This window comes from Corvus moneduloides, chromosome 4 (genome assembly GCF_009650955.1).
Source record: "Corvus moneduloides isolate bCorMon1 chromosome 4, bCorMon1.pri, whole genome shotgun sequence".
Lineage (NCBI taxonomy): Eukaryota > Metazoa > Chordata > Aves > Passeriformes > Corvidae > Corvus > Corvus moneduloides.
Window position 1 is genome coordinate 17,847,503 of NC_045479.1, and position 15,468 is coordinate 17,862,970.

At 43.4% G+C, this 15,468-nt stretch overlaps 1 protein-coding gene across 4 annotated transcripts in view; it reads left to right on the top strand.

Annotated features, from left to right (window-relative positions):
- DENND5B (DENN domain containing 5B) overlaps positions 1–15,468 on the top strand; it is a 104,979-nt gene that overhangs the window by 67,395 nt on the left and 22,116 nt on the right. For 2 of the 4 annotated variants that reach the window (XM_032105910.1, XM_032105911.1), the window contains 5 exons: positions 704–1,237; positions 2,607–2,838; positions 4,924–5,074; positions 13,821–13,914; positions 14,922–15,032. In XM_032105910.1, the coding sequence (XP_031961801.1) occupies positions 704–1,237; positions 2,607–2,838; positions 4,924–5,074; positions 13,821–13,914; positions 14,922–15,032 (1,122 nt within the window). The remainder of the gene's footprint in view (positions 1–703; positions 1,238–2,606; positions 2,839–4,923; positions 5,075–13,820; positions 13,915–14,921; positions 15,033–15,468) is intronic. The other 2 variants (XM_032105912.1, XM_032105914.1) reach the window with 1 other exon arrangement.

Here is a 15,468-nt window from a genome sequence, read left to right on the forward strand (position 1 = left end):
GTGGTACAAAGCTCACGTTGTCCCAGACATCCAAAGACTTCCTGGTTACAGAGCATTCTTAAAAGCTTCTCAGCCAATAGCATGCTTCTAAAAGTTACAGACAACTGTTTAACCAAGCACAAACAGCGCACGTACATCTGTTGTACACAATACTCACTTGTTATACCTTATGTAAGAACACACAATATTCCATTATTAAGCTTAAACTTATCTATCCTGCTAAGCAAATTTTTTGCAACTTCAAAACCTATCTCTGCCAAACCTAGAAACTCTAACCATTGTTTTAATGTCCTTGCTTGCTATTAAGTGTATCTTCTTCAACTTTTCTCAGCCAAAGCTGATCTCTAAACTCTTCTGCTTTATTCCTGAATCCTGCTTTTTTCTCACACCTAAAGCTTTTCTACCTTTTATGTCTTCCCACAGGCGGTGTGCTCTGGGAGGGCATATGAAATCTTTGTAGTGGAAAGTTTGGGGTCTGCATGTCCTGGGGGAACAGGAGAGGGCAGGAGCCTTTATTTGTCATCCAGTTGGCCCTCAGCTTTACTGAAGTCTGAAATGTCACGGGCTAGACAACGCAGCTAAAGTGTCCTGTGTACATGTTGCTTACCCTTCTGTCTGGAAGCACCCTGGGAAAAAAGGCTACGTCACAAAGGAACCAGTTCAGTGCTGAGTGTCCATTTTGAGACTTCTGTTTGTATTTCAGGCAAACTTGTGCTTTGTAGACATCGATAACCATTTCATCGAGCTGCCAGAGGAATTCCCCCAGTTCCCCAACAAGCTGGAGTTTATCCAGGAAATCTCTGAAGTACTCCTGCAGTTCGGGATCCCTCCAGAAGGCAACCTGCACTGCAGTGACAGCGCCACCAAACTCAAGAATCTGGTTCTTAGTGACCTGGTGAATGACAAGAAGAACGGGAACATCCCCAGCAATGCCCTCAACATGTACGAGCTGCTGAAAGGCAACGAGACGATCGCCCGCCTGCAAGCCCTGGCCAAGAGGACGGGTGTGACCATGGAGAAAATGACCATCACCACTCCCCTCACAGAGGAGAAGGATGGGAAGTTGTCGTGTGAGGAGCTGGAGCTGAGGGACTACAAACTGAACGTGCAGCTCCGCGAGGTTTTCGCCAACCGCTTCACACAGATGTTCGCTGACTACGAGGCTTTTGTCATCCAGGCTGCCCCCGACATGGAGTCGTGGCTGACAAACAGGGAACAAATGCAAAACTTTGACAAAGTAAAGATAGCCGTGTATTCGTGTCTCTATCTAAAAGGGGGAGGGAGGATAGCTGTATTTGTATGTATAGCCTAGGTGCTCTTTAATCTGCTGTTCCTCATCTGCCTCATGGAGAGTTTTGTCCATTTCCAGTACGCAGGGCCAGATCTCCTGCCAGAGTAAATCGGAGCACATCCACTGAGCTGTTCAGAGCCATCCTCACTGGTACAAACCAAGCTGGCAGGCTTCTGCCTAGCTCATGGGGCTGCTCCTGTGGGCTCGGTGGAAGGGTAGCAATGCAAAGTGACTTCTTTTTCTGTCTGTCTTTCTTTCTTCTTTCGTTTGTTGAGAGGAGAGGTGCACACTTGAGACAAAAAAACAAATCTAGTCTTTCATGTTTCCTAATCTCACTGTAGAGGTTTTTTGGTAATGGGTACTGTTGTTCTGAAGGAGGTTATCACTTCGTTATGGCACAAGAGTACTGTTATGACTCCATTGTAGTGTGTGCACAAGAGGGAATGGAATCCCTCAAGATTAAAATTGGGGATATAAAGAGATGGGTGGATAGCAAAAGGAATGGGAAATGTTGGGAAGCTTGCACAACTGCTGAGTGACCCTACAAAGTAGATAGTGTTCTTAGCCATCATCTTTTTCAGATACAAGTCCTTCTCTAAGGAAAAGGTTAAAAGGATGAGTAGTGAGGAACAGACTAAATACTGATCTGAGTTTTTGATTAAAAAAAATTGCTGCCATGCCTTTTACTGGTTTGTTTGTATTCAGGCATTAAACAGTGCAGCATTCAAAAGGATGGGGTTGTTCAGGCAATCTCTGCTAGTGCCTCTGCAATAAAATGGGCTGTTAAGTTTAGGGTTTTCAAAGCTCAGTTAAAGGCTTAGACACACAGTTCTAATTGGAAATTCGTGATTAATTGCCCTGTGTAACATCACAGAAGAGCATAAGCTGAAGAGCACTGTACACCCCTTGATAGGTGTGACACCTTAATAAGCGATATGGTCCTGAGCAGTGAGGCCCAGACCAGAGGTCCCAAGTGAGCACATGTGCTGGTCTGCCGTGCATTGCACAGGGTTTATTCTTGTGGGTGATAGCTGCTAGGTTGCTTTGAAAAAGCAGGCAGCACGAGCCCTACTTCAGTGACTCCATATTCCCTTTGTTCCAGCTGTCACAAAGTCTCCCTGACAGCTTACTTCTTACAGTTCTGAACCAAACCCCTTTGTAGATGCATTCACACCTCTCTGAGTGGTGTTTTTATGGTGGGGAGACCTTGTCCAAGCCTTCCTGCTGGCTGCTGGATCAGTTCTCTGCCAAAGGATGGCTGGGCATGTCAGTGCTGGGCAGGAACATGGCTCTAATGAGCTGTTCTGTATTTCAGGCTTCCTTCCTTTCGGACCAACCCGAGCCTTACCTCCCATTCCTTTCGCACTTCATCGAAACACAGATGTTTGCAACCTTCATAGACAATAAGATCATCTCCCAGTGGGAAGAGAAGGACCCTTTTCTACGAGTTTTTGACTCCCGAATTGAGAAAATAAGGCTATATAATGTCAGGGCCCCTGCACTGCGGACATCCAACTACCAGAAATGCAGCACTTTGAAAGAAGCAGGTACGTTCAGACGGGCTGGTAAAATATTCAAAAGTACAGTGTCAGCCACCAAGAAATATAGGTCCTCAGTCATCTGAGTGTTGCAGTTGATGAGGAAGTCCTAGAGCTACCTGAGGAGGACTCAGCAATGTCCTTATCTCATCTAAGCAAAAACTTTAGCATGCTATTAAACACCAGAAATGGCAGGAGCTTTCCTTTCCCTTTGAGCTCTCCTAGGCTGGTGCCTTTAATAAACTCAACCCAAACCCAAACGGAACTGGCTCACAATTTCTCATTTCAGGCAGCTCCTGTTCCATTGCCAGGAGAGCTTTCCTTCAGCCTGGTGATTGGACCAGTGCCAGCCACTCTGAGGAGTCGAGCCCCGGTGTCTGCTCCACTGGCCTTGTCTCCCCCTTCCCATAAAAAGACATTGTTTTGCCTTACACCATTTGGTTAAAGCAGCAGGGGATGCCGGGGACGTAATCCTGTGTGGCATATTTAGTACCTCCAGCAGTAGATGTTCAGTGTTAATGAACAATACGCTCTACTGAAGGCTTGGATTTTTTTTTCCATTACAGCCACAGGATGCATTTTCAAATTATACTTGAGTTTCTTACTTAATACTTGTGTAAGTATTTATTTAATTTCTAAGTAATACAGGGAAATTATACTCTTAAATTTGTTGGGACACATATTAGTAAGCTAGGGCAAACACATTTCTCATGGGGTTTTTTTCTGTTTAACTCCTTCAGTGTTTTACTTGTTATCAACATGTCAGAAATAGAAATCTGTGTCTGCTTAACTTTTTCTGTCTAAACCCAATTCTAATTTGCAGGTCAACTGTCTATTCAGCGTCTAGTTTTGGCAGATATTGTGGCACCAGAACCTCATTTTCTGTCTTGTGAAAAGCAGCAAACTGATAGTAATACCAATTTTCCTTCATATTTACCATTCACAGTATATGTGACCCCAGCACTGATCCAGCACCTGTTTGTTTAACTGTTTTTGGAACCCTTCAAACCCTCTGACCCCACACTACCCACTCCTTTTCTCCAAAATGGAACCATACAAAGTGATTTTTATGTTGTTTTAGAGAGGAAAAAAATACTTGCTGAGTTTCTAATGATAATGTATGTAAATCTTGTGACAGTTTCTTTCCCATCACAGTTTTATAAAATGAGGAAATGAGTTCTGTGTTGTTCTTGACAAATGAAAAAGAGATTTAGCTTCCACATTTTGCATATGTATTCACTAGATGTGATACGCTGAAAGAACAGGCCTGCCTGTTAATAGATGGGCTAGAAAGAGTTGAATATTAAGGTTGCTAATTAAATTCTGAATTCCCCCATACACCTCCTTTCCCCAGTTCTTCACAAGTTAAGGGGGGGTGACAAGGTTTTATTTTCATCCTGCTCGAGGTTTGAGATTGAAACCCACAAGTCCTTCAAGCAAAGGATTGAACCGCTTTAGTCTCAGTGGAGCTGAGATTCCTGGGGAGCCCTCTCCCATCTTACCACAGGCTTCCCTGTTTCCAAGAATCTGTTCATCTTCTTCATGCTGCTCAGGTCTTGCTACAGTTAGCTGTGCTTTTTGAAGGCCTGTCATCCAGTAAAGGCATACCCAGTTTCAGGTGGAGGATCATTATAGTCCCAGATGTTTGCAGAACTCGGGTGTCCCCCAGCCATGCATCTGCCCAGGGAACGTGGGGCTAAGCAAGGTGCCCAGTCCCCCGGGGGTTGCACCTGGCCTTGGAGGTCTCTGTTCTGCTGAAGAAGCCTTAAAACCAAACAAGGGATTTTGGTGGAAGATGGCACTGCTCTTGCCAGTTCCTAATGCATCTCGTAGGCTCCTGTAATACTTGCTTGCTTAACAGCTAACACGTTTGCACCAGTGCTCGTTGTGTTGGGTAAAGAAACTAAAAGCAAAACTTAAAAAAAACAGCACAAGTGTCTCCTCACCTCTGTGAGTGGCAGATTTCTGTGTCTGAGGTCACTGTTTAACATTCTAGTGGGTTTTCAGGGGTCTGAGCATGAGCACTGCTGTAGTGACAGCGCGTGCCCTGGGGTGTTGGTGACACAGCTGCTCACCTGTGACTGTCCCCTGCAGCCCAGTCCATCGAGCAGCGGCTGATGAAGATTGACCACACAGCCATCCACCCTCACCTGCTCGATATGAAGATTGGCCAAGGGAAATATGAACAAGGATTTTTCCCAAAGCTGCAGTCTGATGTCTTGGCAACGGGACCCACCAATAACAAGTAAGTCAGGTTTTATTTCTGTATTTAAAAGCAGGTTTCTCATACAAATGCTTCACATCACTGGACAGAAGTCCTAATTTTGGATGGCATATAACCAGTCTAATGAATCCAACAGCTGTTCCCATTTCTGGTTTGTATGGGCTGCCACTTCTGAAGATATAACCATTGTTTGGGTTATGTCAGGAAGCGTTAGCTCTGTTTTGGGGAAGATTCCTCACTACTGTTTTCTGTTGAGTGGTAAGTACTCTGTCTTCTCATAAAAAATTTTTGTTTGCAATGTTCTTAAGAGTTTCAAATGAATTGTTTGGCTGTTTTGCACTGAATACAGTAATTTGGGAACTCAAGCCAAAATTCAGATTCTGGAAGAAATTTTGGTATTGAAACCTCTATACCATCCTGCAGAATGAAATAATGCCCACTCTGTTCCTCTCTTTAGCTGTTATTACTTGACCCAGAGATTTCTACAGCTCTCCTTCAGTTTCCACATTAGAATACCCTGGATGAATAACTTGGTGAGGGTGGAAAGTATGTGCTTCTGTACCCGGGTTTCTTTTTTGAGTCTGATAAGGTTCTTTGGTGCACTTTGATAAGATTATAGGGGTACCTATAGCTGTGGAATTTAGCATGCCATTACATGGTTCATTTACTTAATGTGAAATGGGAACCTGGAGCACTGATACACTTTACACCTGTACAGTTATAATACAAAGTAAGTGCTGTGAGTTCCTTTATTTTTAATCTTTCTTCCTTTAAAACCCCTGAATGAGGAGGGGTTTCTCCCTCTTCAAATGTGAAGTATTTGTGCATCTTTGATTACAAATTCATTAAATTACCAGTTGAAGCTCTCAATTCCAGTCTGGAAGACAAAATGTGGGAGCACAGGTAAATCCAAGAGCTTCAAAGGCTGCAGCTGTCCAAATGTTAAAGCTACCTCTTGTTTTAGTTGTGTACATGCACACACGCTGCTCTGAGCTTCTGCATGAGGTGCCCATTAAGTTCTATTTATATACCTTTTGTGCATACCCATGCTAGCTAAGCCCTTTTTAATAACCTGCTAGAAATAAGAATTGCAAATGATAAAATGAGATATCCTTAAGCACTGAATGTTTGAAGAAATGCAATTCTTTAAAAGAAATTTTAAAAACCCCAGGACTAACCAAAAAGGAGGAACACATATTTCAAAGTTCCTTTGCTTTCAGTCTTCCTGCAAACAGAGACAGAATTTTATGGGTAATGGTCGTTTGAGGAATGGAGGATTTCTTCATCTTGTGAGGTGCTGTATTTAGCAGTCTGCCTCTTATCCTTATGGGTGGGTTTCAGTTTTACAGTGTCAGCAACAGTGTGAGTGTGCCCAGCCTGCTTGAAGGTGCTTAAATCTTCTGTCTCTATTGCAAAATCTATGTGAATCTATGAATAAGCATCACTTTAAAATAGTTTTCCTTATGCCCTTTGAGATTTGCTTCTGTTAGGTTGGTACCTGTTCTAAAATGTGACTTTAACTCCTTGAGTGATAATTTTGATTTAGATTGCAACATGTTTCAGAATTTGTAAGTACCAAAATCCCATTACTTACCGCAAAGCGATGTCAAAGTGACAAATGTTTGGAATTCCTCCAGTTGTATGTTGCCAAAAAGGTTTGTAGTTGGAAAAATCTCAAGACCATCTGTTTAATATCTTTTTTCTTCCTGGTTTTCATGTGAGCAGCTGAGAAGACTCTTTCTTTCCCATTTAAGACATGTAATTCTGCTGATTTTACACCCACGTATTGAACAGCTTTTCCGTGCTTTCTGCAAATACAGCATGACTCTTCTGACCACAAAATCAATTTAAGTAGAGCCTTCCATTAGTTTCAATTTCCCAGTGTTCTTGGAGATACATTTTGCTTATAGGACTGGGCCTTTGCATATTGGGTATGGGGTAAGAGAACATTCCAGCTACATTTCCAGACACTTTAGATGTAGATATTGTATATTTATATTATAAAACGAATGCAAAGGATATTGCTGTGTAGATGACAATTATTTTTGCAGGCTTCAGTTTTACATAACAAATTTTGTCCTGAATTTTGTAAGGACATGCGTTTGTGGGAAGGTGGGAATAATTCCCATGTTGCAGTCGATTGTTGCTGGACAGTAGCGAATAGACCAATTCAAAGGTGTTTTAATGGAAACATGTCCTCAGTGGCCAGCAGTCAGGGATTTATTGCTTCCCTTTCTGGACTGATAAACTAACAAATATATAACCAGAGCTCATAATGTTATCTGGCTGTTCCCTTCCTGTAAGCAGGAGGAGCACTAAAGATACCTCTGTCATTTACTGGGCTGTTATATCTGTGGTATGTTTTATCTAAATCACAAATGTAATGCAGACAACAAACACTTCTAGCTTCAGTTCTAGATCCTATATGTGATTTAAACAATTTAAACTAAACCCAGAACACCCCATCCAGTTCTGTCCTCCTTTCCACCAGGCAGGAGTGTCCCACTTGAGGGACTCCCTCCATGCTCATTGCCTCTGATACATCCCCCACATCATGGGAAAACCTTCTGAATCTGCAGAGAGTAGCTGCAGCTTCCTCTGGGTACCAAAGCATCCCCTACATGCTGCTCTAACTGTGTAAAGCAGTGGCTTCTGCAGAAGTCCTCCTAGAAAGCATCCCAGGAGAAAACAGGCTGCAGTCCCTGGGCAGTTTGTCTATTATTCTGGAAAAGAGCTGTGGTTTCCAGAGCCCTCATTTCCTTTCTCAAACCCCAGCCCACGCTGTGGTTTCTATGTGTTCCCTTCTTCCCTGTGTGCATTTTCTGCCAGGCTTTAAAATTGTAGCTGGGACTCCACTGGCTGATGCATTTGCAATGATCCAGGAGTGGAATTTGAATGACAAAAAGCCAAGCTACATAAACACTTCATGGTTTTTGATTAGCTAATTGTTAAATTAGGGGGAATATGCTTACAGTGCAAAATTAAAACAATGAAACAAGCTGTGTTTTCAATCTAATTGATTACCTTGTAACTTAATTTGTACTAAGAAGCTTGATAAATGAGATTAAATATTGCAGAGGAAAACAGTGATTCCCAAGCATGGGAATATATTTGCATTCTGGTGATTTGTATTGAATGCCCTCAAAGAACATCTGAACTGATTTTTTTCTTGTTTCTTTTGGTTTTCAAATGAAGGGCTTGCTTTGTTACACATTTACAAAATGGCTTTAATGACGCTTTCTTTGCCTTCCTCTCTGTTTAGACCTGCTTTCCCCCCACTTCTTTATTGGAGCCCTGCTTTCCTCCTTGCTTCCTTCCCTGACCAGCCTGTTTCCTCTTTCCTGCCCTGGCCACTTCTCTCACCTGAGCCCTCTCACTCGCATCCCAGCTCTCTGTGAGCCTTGTGCTTTTGTCTGTCCTACCTGACGTGCAGCAATCCCCAAAGGAGGGCACAGTCCAAGTCTTCAAGCATAGATCCCACTGTACTTGGCCTCTCACCTCAGGCTTTTGCTGAGTGATGTGTTGCTCTTACCCATGAAGCAGATTTCAGAAGTTGTTTGCTTTCTCCAGGCATTTGTTCCTGAGCTGTGTTTTGCTGATCTGACCACTCTGTCAGTATTTATTTACAAAACCCTTGCGCTAGGAGTGTATGAAATTGATTCATTTTTGTGCTCCATTTTATGACATGACTTGTATGGGCACTGTCCTGTGGCCTTCATCCTCAGCCCTCCCTTCAAGCTGGGAATTGCCTAGGGTTTATCTGCCTGGGGCTATGGTTCTCCTCATTTTTAAACAGGACTCTTGTTTGCTTGTTGCTAGCATTTAACAGCGGGTAATGATTTTAAAGGAAATATTATGCAAATATAATGCAAAGGGCTTGATGTAGCTCTCTGTATGATGGCAGAATTTATTCTGGTTTTAACTAAATTACTTTTTGTATGGGAAATGGCCTTTCTCTTTTAATGAGTGCTTCATACTATATGGCCTTTTACTACCTCCCTATCTGTTGGGTACTGTTTTAAGGCTATGTTAAGTAAAGATATCTTCTTTTCTGATCAAGTCAAACAATTGCAAGTTATATAGAGCATCTCTGCAGTGCATCTGGATGAGCATGAAATGAGTCAGCAATGAGCCATCCATACGCAGCACTGAGCTTATTTAAATTTTGTGAGTAGTAAAAGTTCACCTATTACGTAAGAAGATCTGAAACAAGCAGTTACAGTATTTAGGTAACCTAATGTAGCAAACCACTGATGGGTGCAATGAAAATATGAACCACTTTATTCGAATATATTCATTTTCAAGAATTGTGATGGAAAATCTGTACTTAAATATGGTTTCTGAGGTAGGAAATGTGTGCTATGGTGACTTGGAACCTGATGGGCAAGTCTCCTGAGCTACTGATCCTCTGCTCAGCTGGTGCAAGGCAGGAAAAGTGCAATTAACTTCCCTGAGTTAATATATCATTTTAACATAGGTGTGCAGAATTGAAGCTGACAGGGGAAAATGTGCATTGTATCCTTGCATCCGCTATTCCATTTGCTCTGCCCTGAACAGGACCTCTATCTCAAGGGACTTGAAAATTAAATACCTCATAAGACAGTGGTTCCTCAGGGCTTAAGAGGTGGTGCTGGTCATTCGCTACAGCTGTTCCTTGCAAAGGATGACAGTTGTGTGTGCCACCCTTTAAAATCACTTCTTTTCATATAAATGCGTAAAAGAGCCTGTCAGTTCAAGGCCACTCTCTTTAAGGCATTTTACTAATTTTTGTCCACCCAATGAGCAGTTTCAAAGCTTTCCTATTCCACCCTGCAGCAGAGATCTCCATCTAAGTCTTCAGTCTCCTTACCATGGAGCAGTGTTTGTGGAGCAGATTCACACTGTGGGTCCCCTCCCCTGTCCGCCCATGCATGATCAGGTGGAGCTCAGGTTCAACATTCCTTTTCTTGTTTGGTCTGACATGTATTTGACTTGGAATCTCTGTGTGGTCCCACAGAAACTCCATCTGAGCTCAAGGAGTTTGCATGTGCAGTCTGTGTGTGTTTAATGTGTGCATGCTTTGGGGGGGTTTGGTGGTGGGTGTAGTACAGCTCTGTGCTAATTTGTGGATGCAGAAACGCAGGTAACTCCTTTGATGGACATAGATAGGTAGAATGGGTACTGTCATGATTTGCAGACAGGAATAGCAGCCTGGCTCACGAGATGGTGTATATGAGGAGATTTAGGTTCTGTCCTATAGACAAGTGCATTTGTCTCCTTCCTTCTCTCCTTTACCACATGTAAATGGATTCTAAATTACAGTAGTGGTTTTCATGGCGACAGCAATGTTGATTAAATCCATCTGAGAAAGAAGTTCTCTAGCAGCATGTTCATGTTTTGCAGTATAAATCTTGCCTGCTACACCCATATCTGATTTGGGAAGACATAATTTCTTCATTTCTCCAGGGAGCTTTAAAAAGGGAGGCCAGGGAAAAGGTAGGGGAAGAAAGAGGTGTGTACACGTGGTCTCAGTACAGTGTGGCCAGTCCCTGGTGTGAGGTGCTGGTTTGCTAGACTGTTTCTGACAGTGCAGCTTTGCTGCTGACTACCTTACCTCTTTATTACAGAAATGTAAAAGATGATACTTAACGTGGGGTGTTCCGAATGGCACCCTTACATTTCCTTCAACCTCTGCAAACCTGTTCCTGTGCTTGTTGGGTCTAATTCGATACTAAACTATACTGACTTGACTGCCTTCATGTTACAAAGGTCGTAATTGGAGGTGCCTTATTTCATTTCCATGTATTGAACTTCTTTCCTGGTCCCTCCTCTGAAATATCACTGCTTTTCCACAGTCCCTGGAGGTGAGGAGCATTCATCTATGGACATGGGAGTTAGATACAGGCAGACACACTGAAATGAGCCTTTCCTCACTTCTCCATGGAGGCAGCTGGTCCCTGGGCTCCCTGCAACACTGCACCCAAGCCGCATCCTCTCCATCCCCAGAGACCTGGTGCTTGTAGCAATGTCTCCGTTGTGAGGAATAAATGAAACATGCCAGTAGTCCATGCTCATGCCTCTACCAGCAAAAAATAAAGGGGAGAGGACATTTTGGGGGTCAGGGAGTACTTGGGCAGCATCCAGGCTGAGCAGCAGTGCTGTGCGTGCTCTCAGGTGCCAGGCAGACCAGCCAGGAGGGCTTCATCTCCTCAGGACAAGGAGAGGAGGGACACCAGCAGTAGTGGTTATTTTAAAAGCCCAAGTCTGAGGGCTAACAAGAAGCAAAGGGTTGCTGGTGGGGGAACAGCTTTCCATGCTGCTTTGGCAGCACCTGGGCTGAGGTGTGAATAGAGCAGCAGCTGATGACAGGGCCAGGAGAGGTACCCGCATGGATTTCGGCAGCCCGAGGGAGGTGGTGTGGCCACTGGGGCTTTTATCCCCCTTAAAATCACTTCAAGTGATCACAGGGAGAGGCAGAGCAATTTAAAACACACTGCTGAGGAGAGGGAATGGTTATTGTAATACTGAAGCGTTGTTTTGGGAAAATTCTATGTGGCCCAGTAAAGAAAAGGCTTTAAAAGATTTAGCTGCTTAATCCTGCTTATCTGCTGTTAGATCTTCACAAAACCTCCCAGACAGATTCAGAGCAGCATCCAAATGCACAGACCTCACCCATCGACTCAACAGCTCCTCTTCCTCAACTTAGAGTTTGGAAAAGAGGGAACATGCAGCTCAGTGTGTGTAATTGCTCCAGCTAACAAGCAGCAGTCTATTTTTTCATAAACACCCAACGATCTTCACTTTTTTAATGCTTAAAACTTTCAAATAGTTCTGATTAATAATCTGGAGAATGGGCTGTGCCTTCTCCCAGGTGAAGTACAGCTGTAGAATGAACTGAAAATGCTTTAATGGTGGTGTATTATTTTGTAGTTATTCTGTGGCTTTCGTTCTGCTTTTGCCTTTGGTGAGATGTGCTCCCTCAAAGGACACTTTTAGCAATTCTTTCATCTGCAGTAACTGCAGAAATGCAGGTGGAGAGGGATCCAAGCTCTGTCTAAAATCAGAAAATAACCATATAAATTGGAGCAGAAAAACTGTGATACAGGGTAGTATTTGATCTATAACTTAAATTTCCAATGTGTTACTGGCATTCTGTTGTGTGAAACATAAACGTGGTCCTGACTTGCAATAGATGGAAGGTCTCCAGAGCCCAGTGGCTAAAGTCACATTAATATCTGCTATCCTCTGTTTGAGTGTTTTTCTGTGACATCTCTGCTTGTTGAGATTATTAAAATGTAAGGGTTTCTTTTCCCCTTCTTAGTCATCTAACAAGGCTTTGGCTGTTGCTTCTGAAAAAAAAAAACTTTATAATGGTGACTTACTAAACTCAGGGGCTGTATATTTTTAAGACTTCTGTGGAGGTGCAAAGACACTTATGTCAGTGATGTGTTCCTCTGCGAAGGTATCAGCATTTGCTGTGCAGACACCTATTGGGCTGTTTTGTTTTGTTAGCAGAGACTTGAGGCCACAGAAAAATAAAATTGCTTTAAAAATAAATGTGTTGTCATATGGGATCCTGAGGTGATGAACCATAATTACATGCAGACGCAGATTTCTTCCTTTGTATTTGTTTTCTTGACGTTATTTGTGAGGTAACATGGGACTTCAGTTTGACTTCTAAAACAACAGTTCCTGTGGCTTTTTTTCCCTTTGTATCTGTGTGGTGAGCCAAAATTCAGTCTTTGGTTGACTTGCTGGAGGAACTGGTGAAGATAGTTACATACATGTTTGCAAAGTCCTCTCTGGAAACAGAGGTGGTTTTTTGGTCACCAGGGGCCACATCCCTGCACTTCTCTTGGGTCAGATTCCACTCCCTACACATCCCCAGTGTTTTGCCAGACAGGTCAGAAACCAAGTCCAGGTCTGTGCAAGAGTTTCCTCCCCAGGCATTCATCTGCTTGTGTCGCCAGCTGAAACTCCTTGCCCAAACAATTAGATCCCAGATTTTCTTTGTATATGCTTCTGTTCAGGGTGGACACAGAAATACATGGGTTTGGGATCTGGAGACTGCTGTCCTCACCAATACCACCTGTGTGGAGAGAGGAAGAATTCAACTGGACATACATGAACAGGTGGAAAAAAACCCAGGCTTTGTGTGGTACTTAGAAACCAAATTAAAAAAAAAGTTAAAGTGAAAATAGCAACATGACTAGTCCCAGGAACACCAGTATTGTTTATAACCTTTAGACATAGGTGCATAAGTTAACATTGCAATGAGAAGTTTGTCTCAAATAATTCCTGGAAGTACCACAGAAAGTGGAGAAAGGAGAAGTAGCACTTCTCACAAAAGAGCAAAATCGTAGAAGTTGCTGCTCAAAAGAAATCGTTGTATTTTGGTTTTTGCTAAAGACACTGTTCTTACCAAACCTCATCAAATGCAGCAGTGGTGTTGGGTAACTAAGAACAGTGACTTACCTAGTGATGGCATCAATGCTGTGGCATGACCTGCATTTCGGGTAGCAGGAGCTCTCACTGGAGACCCTGGCAGGCAGCTGGGCACGTTTCCATCAGGATTTTTGTCCCTTGGGTGAGTGCTGGCCTGTCACCTCCCGGGTGGTTCCCCACGAGGAGGCCAAGCGCCAGCTCGCACCCATGTTTACTGCAAGGTCCAAGCTTGGGCTTTCCCTTCTTTTGCTGCAGACCCATTGGATGTCCTTCAGCTCCTGACTCAGGCTTTCCCTCCTGATTCTCTTCTGCTCACACATGTCTTCTCTCTCTGATTTCCCAGCCGCTGGGCCAGCCGCAGCACCACCACGCAGCGCAGGAAGGACCGCCTGCGGCAGCACTCAGAGCACATCGGGCTGGACAACGACATGAGGGAGGTGGGTGGCCTCATCTGAGGGCAGCACAGGCTGTGATCCAGGAGGTGGAGGTTTGGACAACAATGTGCTTATTGCTTGGGGCAGTTTTGTGGCTACTGTAAGGTTTGGTTGGATCTCTGTGGCCATTTAGATGCTGCTCTGCTTGTCACAGATGTTCTACAACTTCAAAGCACACAACATAAATAAAGTGCTTTTATTATATGGGAACAAGACAGCCCCATTGTCATCAGGAAAATGACTTATTTGCTGATTTAGACCCTGGCCGTGTTACTGCATGCAGACAGCAGAGCCCTGGCAGTGCAGCTGCCAAACTCTGGCCAGGGTGGAAGTCTCTGGAAAAGTCAAGTCCTTGAGTAAATGTCAGCCCTGTAGAAGCAAATGAGGCAGGATTCTTCCTTTTTTTTTTTTAAAGGAACTTTTTTCCTTTCTCTTATGTTGATTTCTGACATGAGTATGCCTATTAGAAAGGTTAAGACTTTGGGGCCTTTTTATGCCTAGAGCTTGGAAACTCCCATGCATCTTGTAAATGTCAGTCACATACGTCCGTTTCTTTCCCATCTTTTCAGTTCCTCATCCTTCATTAAATATTTTCTGCCACATTTTTCCATTGATGTCCATATGCTTCTTTTGTATGTCACTAGCAAAAATATAACACTCCTGCTGTTTTGTGGTAAAACTCACTGAATAAGGTTGGTCAGTGTTGCAGTTTGCCCTCCAAAAGAACCTGAGTGGATGGGAGGACTCTTCAACCATAACTTTGAATGATGTTTCATGGAAACACAGCAAAACAGCACTTGTACATGTTTGTTGCTATTTTTGCTAACATGGCTTTGCAAGTATATTTTAAACAGTGCCTTGTGTGTGTATATCTCAGCAGAGCCCTTTCAGTACTTTGTCATGTATTTACTTTCTTCTTTTTTTGGCTGTGGATCATATGCATGCTTCTTTTGCTTTGTCTCCTCTTTCTTTCTGGCTGTTCTGCCATTGGGGCATCTGCCTCCTCTTAGCCATCGGAGGAGCTTTTGCTTCGTCAGAACTCAATGGCCTTCTGGGAGTGGGATCAGGGACCACCCCCTCCTGCACGGCCTCCTAAAAAATCCTTCTCTGAATGCTGCCTGGTATGTTTTAGTTTTTCTTGTTGAAAGCTGCTTTTGAGATGTTGTTAGCATGAGGAACCTCTGTCCTCGCTGTGCCTCAAACCTCCCCCGTTCTTGTAGAGTATGAGCACGTCCCTATAGCGCTTGGAAGTGTGGTTATAATCGGAAAAGTAGCTGGAAAGGAGCTTCCACACCAGCTCCCTGGAAAGCACAATGGCTCCAAGGCTAAAAGACAACAATTTTGTTTTGCTTTGGATTGGTTTTTTTTCCATGTTTCCCACCTGGCAATTCAGTTTAGGGTGTCAAATCCCAAAAGCATTGCTTTCTGACTGTTGGATCATTGCATCCCAGTGTGCAAGAGGGTTGTAGTGCGTGGATGCTGATGAACAGCCAGAGGGCAATCAACTGATTCTCTCAGCCCACCCTTATTCTTCTCTGGAACCTTAGAGTTAATATT